The sequence below is a fragment of the Chlamydotis macqueenii genome, chromosome 5, assembly GCF_036417535.1.
Source record: "Chlamydotis macqueenii isolate bChlMac1 chromosome 5, bChlMac1.mat, whole genome shotgun sequence".
Lineage (NCBI taxonomy): Eukaryota > Metazoa > Chordata > Aves > Otidiformes > Otididae > Chlamydotis > Chlamydotis macqueenii.
The window spans coordinates 68,542,378-68,553,447 of NC_141560.1; the positions used below are offsets into that span (position 1 = coordinate 68,542,378).

General features: G+C 42.3%; 1 protein-coding gene across 3 annotated transcripts; it reads right to left on the reverse strand.

Moving 5' to 3' along the window:
- Window positions 1–1,851: 1,851 nt before the first annotated feature.
- On the reverse strand, window positions 1,852–10,418 carry DHCR7 (7-dehydrocholesterol reductase). 3 transcript variants are annotated; one of them, XM_086749879.1, is made up of 9 exons: window positions 10,353–10,418; window positions 9,282–9,419; window positions 7,589–7,692; window positions 6,486–6,708; window positions 5,678–5,768; window positions 5,019–5,232; window positions 4,337–4,541; window positions 3,728–3,859; window positions 1,852–3,133 (listed from the first exon to the last, which is right to left on the reverse strand). In XM_086749879.1, the coding sequence occupies exons 2-9, from the start codon at window positions 9,306–9,308 to the stop codon at window positions 2,669–2,671; spliced, it is 1,461 nt and encodes a 486-aa protein (XP_086606005.1). In that variant the 5' UTR covers window positions 9,309–9,419; window positions 10,353–10,418; the 3' UTR covers window positions 1,852–2,668. The 3 variants fall into 3 exon arrangements, with proteins under 3 accessions (XP_086606005.1, XP_086606007.1, XP_086606006.1); XM_086749881.1 differs by lacking the exon at window positions 9,282–9,419 and having other exon boundaries at window positions 10,353–10,408; XM_086749880.1 differs by lacking the exons at window positions 9,282–9,419; window positions 10,353–10,418 and adding an exon at window positions 9,730–9,936.
- Window positions 10,419–11,070: the final 652 nt, after the last annotated feature.

Consider the following 11,070-nt stretch of genomic DNA (forward strand, 5'->3'; position numbering starts at 1 on the left):
CAATACTACCCTTTCTCTTCAAATTTCCCCAATTTTATTTTTAAAATGCTGATATTTTTATTGGCCTTAATTGGGAAATTTCTTCCACTAATCACCCAGGATTTATCAGTGAAAAGAAGGGAGCATACTGTGCCGTGCAAGGCTACCGTGATTTAGAGTCCAGATTATCTTGCAATATTTAAATAGCCTTGGCATTAACAGCAAGCTGTCAGTGCAATTTCCAAGGCTACGTAAGAAAAGGATGCAAGTATGGGGCCTTAGGGAAGCTGAGAAAAGAAACTATCCAATTACTCCAGCAAAGTCAGGGGTGGCCTAAAGCAATGAAGTGCCAGCAACTGATGGGGTCCAACAGTCCTAGAAGCCCACACGTCAGTTTTCCCTTCCTCCAAACTGAGTTTTCTCAAATTAACCATTTTACAAGCATTGCCCCTTCATGAACTGTTAAGATATGGGGCTTTTAGTACAGGCAAGAGGCATTGATTTTTTTCTGCTGCTTTCAGCACTTGTATGAAAAGTCCTCTTCATTCATAGGAGTGCAAAGTTGAAGTGTTCTACCACAGCAATGCATCTATTGCCAGTGAGCCTGCCATTATCACCACCATCGTTCCTTCTCCCATGGCACCATTTTGAATTGGCCACTGCATCTAAACGAGTTTACAGATGCAAACATGTTTAAAAGCATCATTAAATTGAGACAGCCCACCAACAGCTCTTTCCAGACACACTGCTGCAGCGTTTTCTACCGGGTGCTACACAGAAGGGATTCTGCTTTTCACTTCCAATGGACAAGAAATGCTGTTGTCCCCTCCAAACTTCAAAGTTCAGATGAAATCAGGAGCTGTAGGAAGGTGAGCTACAATGACCTTTGATGTCCAAGATTTATATAAAACTCTTATTCCACTGTATTAATTATCCAAAACGCTAACAATCCTCAAAGCAACACACGAGCCTTAGGACGCCTTCCTACATGACAAAGATCAGTGCAGAACTGCGTCACAGACAGAAAGATTGAACTGTGACCTTCAATGTAACTGAAACTATGAATACCTCTATGAAGTTTAGTACTGCCAATTGCATCATCAATTCAGTGTGCTTAAACATACAGGTTTTAAGCAATATCTGGCAATATAAAGACATTATGAAGTTTGTAACCCGACATTTGGGTATGAGACATGCTAACAGAGAGCTTTTTATTCCATGAGAATCCTTTGGGATTTGAGAGTGGAAATTGTCAGATATGGCTTCTCCCAGCTCCATGAAAACACTGTTGCTAACAACACTGAATTTGTCATCTGCAAAATGGTGATAAAATAGTCAAGAGGTCTACAGGTAGTGCTGGTGCTACAACTCGGTTTAGAAGAACTTTCTCTAAGAAGGCATCTCTATACATGTTTGTACATCCAGCTCTGAAACAAAGCCAAACTACCAGATACATTTGTTTTCTAGGTTTGGAGAGAACCTTTTTCTCCTGCCAAAACCATCCTCTCGGGGAGTATGGCAGGAAAACCAAAACACATATTCACCAACACACCTCATTCAAATCTGCTATGAAGATCAGTGCATTCAGGAGCTTCTACAAAAAAAAAAAAACAGTTTACAGAGTTACCTAGTTACTGCAAAAACTAACTGCATTTTATGTGTACAAATAAAAAAAAATATTGAGTCTTTTACCTTGAACATAACTACCAAGCTAGTTACAAGATGCACTGTTAATACTGTGATCCTTCTTTCTTTTTATTTGTTTCTCCTTTATGCATTCTTGAACCAGCTCTTGGAATTAGACTCTTTGCTCCTTTTGGATCCTGTAACTTTGAAGGATAACTATGTAATAAGAAAAGAAATAGCTGAAAGGAATATTAGCAGTATTTTTTACTTGTCTTGAAACCAAGAATTTATTTCCTAAATTTTTACAAACATGATTTTATACAAATGGTAGAGAACAAGGTTTTCTATTCACACTAAAGAAATCCATGTACGCTCAGTATCTTCACAAAGCAGGTTTGGTTTCCATATAAAAATAATACTCAGCTGGTCATGCACCATATTCTCAGGGGCTGTAAACTAATGTAACTTTTGTCCTATACCAATTTATACCACCTTTCACAAACATTTGTCTTAGATTATAACAATCTTCTCACACACCAGTTTAGGATCAGGTTCCCCAGTTCACTATTTCCCCAGTTAACCTCTTGAAAAGCAATAAACAATAAAACCTTCTTTGGGGAGTTACTGACTGCAGGTTATAACTGTCACAAGCAACCATGTCATACAATTTCTTTCATGAAGAGATCACACAATTATTTTCCTCCTCTCCTACGTAACTGGCAACTGGTTCCAGAACCCTGCTACTCTGAAGGGTAAGGCTTCCTCCCATCTTTGGGAGATTTTGGGAGCCTCAATATATGAAATTTTTCTTCAATTCCAAGTTAATTTTGGGAAGGGGGGGGGGGGAAGTTCCAGGTTTAGTGCCTCATTTTATTTACTTTAAATACAGTCTGCCTTCATGTTCCTTCAGTACAGCAAGGATTATTGTCCAGCCACCTTTTCTCCTTCCGAACCATGTAAGTGTCCTTTAAAGAATGTTTTTGTTAGTTTGACTATGTGGATAAACTCTCTTCACCTCCAAAAAAAAGTTTCTTTTTGCTTTCCCCTGTATTCTGTGTTAGCCTTAAAATATCCCTGGTACGAGCCGGTAAGGCACTGCGGCAGTGTAGCGCTTCCAGTCCTTCCCGTATTTGCTAAAACAGCGGTGTTCATCCCTAATGCAACGGTGGGTCAGCAGAACAGTCATATAAACAATGTAGAAGTAAGGCAAGATGTGTTCAAACCCACAAGTCAGGCAGTAGGCCAGAGAGCCCATCAAATCTCCTGTGTAGTTAAAATGGCGGGCCCATCCCCAAAATCCCGAGGTCAACAGTTTGCTGTAGTGCTTGCTGCCATCCGCAGACATGTAGGAGCACTCAATATACTCTGGTTTCTTCCCCCATATCTTGCAGTTGCCATTTGTGCGACGGAAGAGGTCCTTCTGGTGGTTGGTCATTCTGAAGATGTAATAGCCGATCAAGCCCAACAGCAAGATCCCTACGGCATTAGCTGTGCCTAGCTGGACAGGGTGGTAAACCAAATACAAACCCTGGGGAGCAGAAAGAAGAAACAATCAGGGATTTACTTTAAATATATGCTCAGGATGCCTGACTAATTCCTTGACCTACAGTGACCCAGAACAGATGAGTAGAAAGAATAAGAATGTTTGCCCTAACAGTAAAACTGTGGAAAATTTTCAGAAAACCCTGCATCCTACATTTCCTTTCTCTCTCTCTCTCCAAATTTTTATTTCTTAGGTGGAACCAGAAGAGAGAAGTTGCAAGGATGCAGACAAACCAGGACAGAAGGGAAAAAAACAACCAAACCCAAACCACCACCCACCAAAAACCCCTCAACATGCAGGGGTACAAAAAAGGGACTGAAAGGATTTAGAAAAATAGACAGATGCAATAGACAGTGACGGAAATGGCACAAAAGAAGGGGAAGGAGAGGAAAAGATGTCAGTTCCACGCAGGGACAGTAAGACTTCCTACAAGTGAGTTGTTACAAAGAATGTTGTAATAGTTACTCAGTATTCAAACTGTCTAGAAACAATTTAAGATACAAATCAAACTGCTGGGGGGAATGTTTCTGCGAGGTTACTTTCCTTGTAGCCCAGACACGTGTTGTACCTCATTTTTACCTGCAAAGTATAGAGGTAAGGCAACCAAACACAATCTCCCCAGCCCAAATACCATCCAAAATGATCATGGCAGATATCAATGGTTTTCAAATACCAGGATTCATTCCAGAAGAAATCCAAAACGTAAATACCCTGAAACAGAATAGTTTCACGTAAGTAACAGAGCATTGAGCCAGTTCTCCTGTTTAACAGAATCAGCCTAACCTTTCTGTGCTGGCTTGTGATAAGATCTCAAGAGTGACTTGTGTTTTCATTTCAGCACCTCAGAAATAGGGTATGAAGAGGAACATATCACACAAATACACTCCATCAATAACTCAGGCTCAGAAAAGTATCTCTTAAATTAAGTTTACACTGAAATCTGCTGGTGCAGACACGACCATGCCACTGGTGGCACTGTGAATGAATACAGCAGAGTATTTACAGTGGCACTCGGAACGAATACAAGTGTCCAAAGAAGCAAGTCCGAGTGCGTAATCACTGAATGAGGTTGTTCAGGCCCAGAAAAACTCTGTAAGTTCAATTTCAATGCAAGGACCTTTTTTTTTTTTCTACTTTAACAGTAGTTTATTTCCAAATTGGTTCCTTATTTTCCTCCTCTGAATTTACCTGAAGGACGTTGACAAGGATCATGGAGTTGGTCACTTGACCATACAGCTCCTGTTGTTTAGCAGCATAGGAGAGGTTAATTAGAGTCCAGGCTACAATACCAGGGCGCCCGTTGAAGAACAGCTTGAAATCAAACCACTTTCCTATTCGAGGGTTGAATTCAATCCCCATCATATAGTCATAAAAGAAGTTGCCAGTGAATTTGCTAGAAAGCATAAAAAAAAAAAAAAAAAAAGAGAAATGTATGCAGGTATACACAAATAAAAGTAGTTAATATTCTGACTACACATTTCAGATTCATTTGATGTAATGATAATAAAAATCATAAAATCATATAATGTTGTGCAAGATAACAGAAATTGATCCAACCAAAAGATTACATTAGTATAGATGAATTTTAGCCTCAGAAGTACCCTAGTTTATTCTGGTAACACTTCAGAACAACCTAGCTGTAACCTTACATCCATCCTCTTTGTGACAAATAGGTATCTGTGACACCAAGGCTGCCAGAAACATGACGCATGGCATGAGACAGGATGGTGCTAAGGGAGCAAAGAACCACAGTCAAACATTGGCCTATCTACCTGTGCCAGTAAAATATAGTCCGTCATTATTATTCTGTGCAGCTTTCAATTTATATGTCTGATTACCTACTATTCTCTCGTTATTAAAAACCACGTACCAGTCTTTGGCATTGGTAGGGAAAATGTAGCTTTTAATCATTGCAAATGTGGAAACTGCGTATCCCAGGATATTGGCACACCACAGGAGAGGAATCCAGTTGTCAAAAATGATGGTGGGTGAGAACCAGCGGAAATAATAGGCATTCGCAAACCAAAGCACATGGGTAATGATCCAAGCCTGAAGTCCATTGATTTCATACTTATTCACTACACCTAAAACAGGAAGAAAAAGTTTGATGTTACTGACATTGCATTACTACAGCTTTTTATTAATATGCATACAATACACAGAAGCTCAATCAAGTGCTCATGAAATGACCTCACTCTCCTCACCCTCCCAATTAAATAACTTGTGGCACTTCTCTGAAAGTCTCATTAGATTCTGTTGTAACCATCAGGCTTTGTTAGGCTGAGTTTTTCTCTTCACTCTCGCTTCACAAAACAGGGAATTTGGAGTCTCCCCTAAAACTGACTAAGGTAACAAGTTACCCTTTGTCACACTTCGTTCACATCAACGCATTTTGTTCAAGTCTTGTGGGTTAACTTACCTTCAGCAGGTACCACTGCATTGACAAATACTAGCAAATACAAACCAGTACAGAAACACTATCATTTTAAAAGATTGTATGGTGTGCATATATTTTAAGGAAGAACTTACCAGCAGGGGTGACAGCACCTTCTTGTACGCCTCCTACATATCCAGGAATAAATTTATGGCAGAAGTCAGGAATGAACACATACAAAACCACCTAGAAGAGAGAGAATGTATTAACAGCAAAATCAGACAAGACAAAATCCCCAAAACCACTATCCCTTTCATACATATACCATACATATACCATGGCAGTTTCAATTAATTATTGGATAAGCAAATATGGCAAGATTTAGCTGTTGTGATTTTAGACTAGTAATGCGTCCAAGCTACTAAACAATTCTAAAGGTGTACTGCATATATGGTTGTCATCTCTTTTTGGTGGGAAGGCTGGACAGTTGGTAACTAGATTCAGCTCCTTATCCTTTTATTTTGAAGTTATTCTGTGTTATGTTGTTTTCTGATTAGGAAAAAAATTAGGAGAAGTTCGGTAAGTTTGAAGATATTTTGCAAATCTAAGTTATATTTCATATGTCAATATCTGCCTACAGAAAATATCACCCCTTCTGAGTGTTAGTTTATTATATATTTACTGTGTATTAATTTAAAACAAATTAGTATTGCTGTTATATAGCTGCTTTTTCTTAAAAAAGGAATATGAGGAATATCACAAAAGGAATATTTGTGTATACTCCCTACATATTTATTTTTCAAGTGCATAAGCTTCATTTGGATTCCCAAAAGCCATGGAAAGTGAGAAACACCAAAGAATAAAAGTCAGTGTGACATCCCATTATCCCTTGTGCAAAAGGATTAATCAAACAGCTGTTTTAAAAATCAGCCACTACATTTAGGTCATAACTCAGGAACGTACCTGGAAAGTGACCCAAAGGGTGTAGATGCCAGCTGCCCTGTAGGTCAGTGTAGGAGTCTTGTTCCAGATGTCAGACAGATGTTTATTGCCCGTGAGCAAGTCAACCAGTGGATCAATCAGAGAGCACTGGTACTGGTCACAGGACATTATGAAGTAATAGACGATAAGTGGCGCAAACATGAGCAGGAAAAGGATGCTTGCCAAGGAAAACCAGTCCACCTCCCTGGAATCCAAACCAGAGCATTTTTTTTCCAGCTTTCAGTTAGAACAGTAATTTTATTAGGTCAGGTAATTTTTTTTTTCAGTAGAAAAGACTAACCAGATGAAAACTGAAAATGTTTTCAGGGCACATATACATTTATTTGGGTCAAACAGCTATAAAAAACATAGCATGTTACATACTGTACCACAAACTGTTATAAAACTATGCTAGTTGATCAGAGCAATAGAAGAGATACTGCCTCCCCTCCAAAAAGCGGATTATTATTATTACAGCCTTCATGTTTTTGATGGCAGTCATGGGTATAATTGGTAGAGTATTCAGCTGAAAGTGGAAACAGAATCACAAGAATATTATGCAAAGCCTGGAAACACAGAAAAGCCAGACCTTGGAGAGCCATTAGTTGAACTCACTCTGCCACACACAGTCTGTGGTGGCAAGCCATGTCAACACCCATGGCTGTCTCCGGCTGCAATACAATTCTTCACTAATACTTGCACAACTCCTTGGGAACGGGGATACGAGTCATAAATCTCGCTACAGCAGATGTCAGCTGGCAATACCACAGATGGATGCCTGTTTACGAAGTCACAGGAAATATTTTCTTCAGCCCTTGAAGGAACTACAAATTTTACTGATTTTTATGATTTGTTATCATTTTTTACAAGGAGGACTCTTTTAACCTAAGCCACCTGGCAAGCTCTCTATCTTAAAAATCCTGAAGAATTCTTCTTCGGTATTGGTTACTACGGCTTTCAACAGAAGGGCAATGCAACATTCTGTTATTAATAGAGTGAAGTTTAAAAGGAATGTAGCATCTATACGAGTAAATATGAACCAATTTGAAATACAGTGACTGTTTAGGGTCATCAGCTTCTCTCACCATGCTCTTCCCCACTGGACTTGAGATGTTTCAGTATCATTTTGGGTGCTTTTGGGATTTCTTCCTTCAGAAGGTTTTTTCTCCTGGTGGGCTGCCATGGTGTCCTGTATGAAAGAAAATACTCATGGTATTACTCCAGCTGGTTCTTAGTAATTCTTATGGCTCTACAGAAGAGAAACACAAACAGAAGTTATTAAAAACTATTATATAGCCTTCTGATTAGAAGAAATCTGGGGGAGGACAGTAGGCTGGAAAAAATCCTTGCCAATTCCTTATGATCTTACATTCAGCAGAACATAATCAAAACACTAATGTCAAAGTAATTAATTAGAGTTCTTGCTAACTGGAAATTTCTTTTAAAATACATTGTATAGTATATAGCTTATTACTGACACGTGAGATGCAAAGGGAAAAACTTGTTTTGACACCTTCTTATAAACCTCTGAAAATAAAGTTCTGTAACTAATTGCCTTTCTTAATTAGAGAAATTACTACTGTTGCTACATTATCTGTACTGGACCTTGGCTAATTATCTACTTAGCTACATCAAAGAAAACAAGACGACATTTTATAATCCCATCTAAATCTGAAATCAGTGGCCGTGGAGAATGATTTACTAGGCAACATCTAAGTCTCTCTGTGGAACATGCATTATAGCTCTCTTTTGCTTTGCTCAGATACTTCTGTTAAAGATCATTATTCCATAATCAGAACATTTGGTAATTCCCCCTAAAAAAAAAAAAGAAGGTATTTTTCCTGAACTTGGTCTCATGGGAAAACACAGACTCTAAAACACAGAGTGCTGTAGTGCCATTCTGGGGGTGAATTTGCTAACAGTCTTGAGCTTTGTGCCTTTTCAGACTTTGACATTTTAACTCAAAGCAGAAACTAGCAGTTATTTCCACTGAAACAGAAGTGATAATACAACACACTCTCAGGGCCCTGAGGACGCTAACAGGCCTTACTGTCCCTGCCTGGCCTGGCCCAGGGCCTCGCCGACCTTGAGCCAGAAGCCTGTATCTTTCCAGGCATCAATACTTCCACGACAAGGTTTCTAAAGCAAGTAATGAACCAGCCTCAAGATGAGGTTATTGGTCATGCACAAGAAGAAGAAAGAGGCAGGACAGGAGATTCACTGTACCAAGGTTAGAGCATGGGAGCTTGCTACAGTTATTTGCATTGGTTTCACTTTTAATAGTAGTGCAAAATCTTACAAGGAACTGTTACAATACTACTAAGAATTTTGCCAAGTTAGAAAGGCTCTTATTCAGGAATCATTGGAGTTCAAAATATTTAGGTCAGATGAAACCTCTGGCATTGTTTAGTCCAACCCCTCTTGCCTGTGCTGAGAGCAAGGACAGCTCAGAACAGGTTGCTTAGTGCCTTGCCCAGTTCAATTTTGAATATTTCCAAGGATCCCACAGAATTTGTGAGTCCTACTGAGAAAGCTGGCCTGTTTTCAAAGAGACCCAGAAAATAAATCCTAGGTTAAGAGTTTTTACGATGTCTAGTTTTGTTTTAGGCTCTTTGGTAACCAAACAGCCCAGCTACTTTGCAGAGCTCAGCAGATGAGATTAAAACACCCTGCTCAGTCTGCTGAGTGCTTGTAAAAAAAAAATCTGCCTGCAGCTGGCATCACCTGGGATTTTGTGCAAGACCCACACACACACACCCAGTTTATCGTTAATCCTACCAGACAGTGCAGAAACAGCATAATCATCCAGTCACTGGAACTGGCTAGAGGAGAAAGGCCGGCATTCCATAGGTTGCGTAAGGGATCCACACTGCTCCCCTATTTAAAGGTCACTGATTGCCTCCAAGTTTTGCCTTTCTACAGAGCAATTTAAACAACAAGTGCCTGCTTAGGGTTACTCCCCTAAATAGATACAACCCCAGTCTGGCAGAGAGCTACGGTGCTGGCGGTAAGAACCTCTCATGCTCAGAACAATCCTCGGGTTGTTTAAGACACGGTAATGCTTCTGGGTCAAGACTCCCATTGAAATCCTATCAGTAACTACTTCAGTTTCTATAAATCCAAGCTTCCTGTAACCCCACTAAACACACCCCAAATATTGTTTTTCTAAACCCTCAGTCAGCTCTTTCACAAAAGCCTGAAGCAAAATTCACAATCCAAATATCACCTGCATCCAGAGATGCGCTCTTCCTCTGAGTCCGGACTCCGGGGCTCAGCGATGAAGCACTGCACGGCTGCTCGCAGCGTGCTAAAGAAATATCCACACCAGCCACACAATTCCCGTGGAATATCTCCCCATTTGGAGCCTAAGCCGTGTGTCCGACATACAGGGCACAAAATTCAGAGAAAGCCCTTGCAAGCAATAATAATGTAGGTGAGCGAGTACATCAGCATGCTCTGGACTTACTGGAGAGAATCCTGATCAAGTAGAAGCATGGAAAAACAAACAAACAAACAAAAAAAAAACCCAAAAAAGCTCACTTTTAAATTTTGCCTTGCAAAAATAAGGCAGAATCCCGCCCACGAATAAATGTTTTAAAGGGAAACCCCTCGCTAACACGCGGTGTTGCATCCAGCCCCGTGTATTTGCAGAGGAGGAAAGCAGCGCCGTGGGCTGCCCACGGAGGAGGGGTCAGCAGACCCTCGTGGGCGGGGAGGGCAGCACCTTCCCGCAGGCCGGGTCCCCCGCGCCAGACACGGGTAGCCGGGGGGGAGCATAGCGGGGACCCCTCCCGGCGTCAGAGAGCGCTTAGCGTCCGCCACCCCGGGGACGGCGCAGGAGCGACTTACCACGGGCGATAACTCGCCACCACCGCCCGTCCGGTACCGCACCCACGGAGAAGCGGCACCGCACCCACGGAGAAGCGGCACCGCACCCGGTACCGGCGGTAGCGCCGCTCACCTCAGGGCGGTGCCTCTCCGCCCCGCCCCGCCCCCGCCGCCCTGACCAATCCCCGCCGCGCTGCCCTCCACTCCGCGGCACCGCATTGGTGGAGCGCGCTCAACCCATGGGCTGAGGAGGCGGAGTGGGCGTGGCGGCGGCGGCAGGGGGCGGGGCCGTGCGCACCCTCTGCGGGAGCTTTGCGGGAGCCGTGCGTGGGCTCTCGGCTCGGTTCCGCGGGACAACGGGCAGGCCTGAGCCCGCCAGTGACAGCCACGGGTGTTTTGCACAGGGTGGTTTTAGCTGCAAGGCGTGGTTCGCGGCCGTTCCCGTGAGAACAGCCAATAGAGCCCGCACGCCGCGCAGGCAGGGCTCGGCGGGTCCGGTTCAGGCGCCGCGTCGGGAGGGCGGCCCAAAAGAGCGCAGGTTTTGAAAGAAAGGGCGCTGCCGTCCACGGAGACAATTTAGTACAGAATAAACCCGACTGTCAGGGACTGTCTGCCCTGGAAGCTGCCTCGGTGACGCTGAAACCGGAATAACGCGCAAACCGGGGCTCTGCTCCCGTTACCTTCGGTACTCGCGCCCTGAGCTTCCTTTGAGGGACGCCTCTCAGAAGCTGAAGGGTTA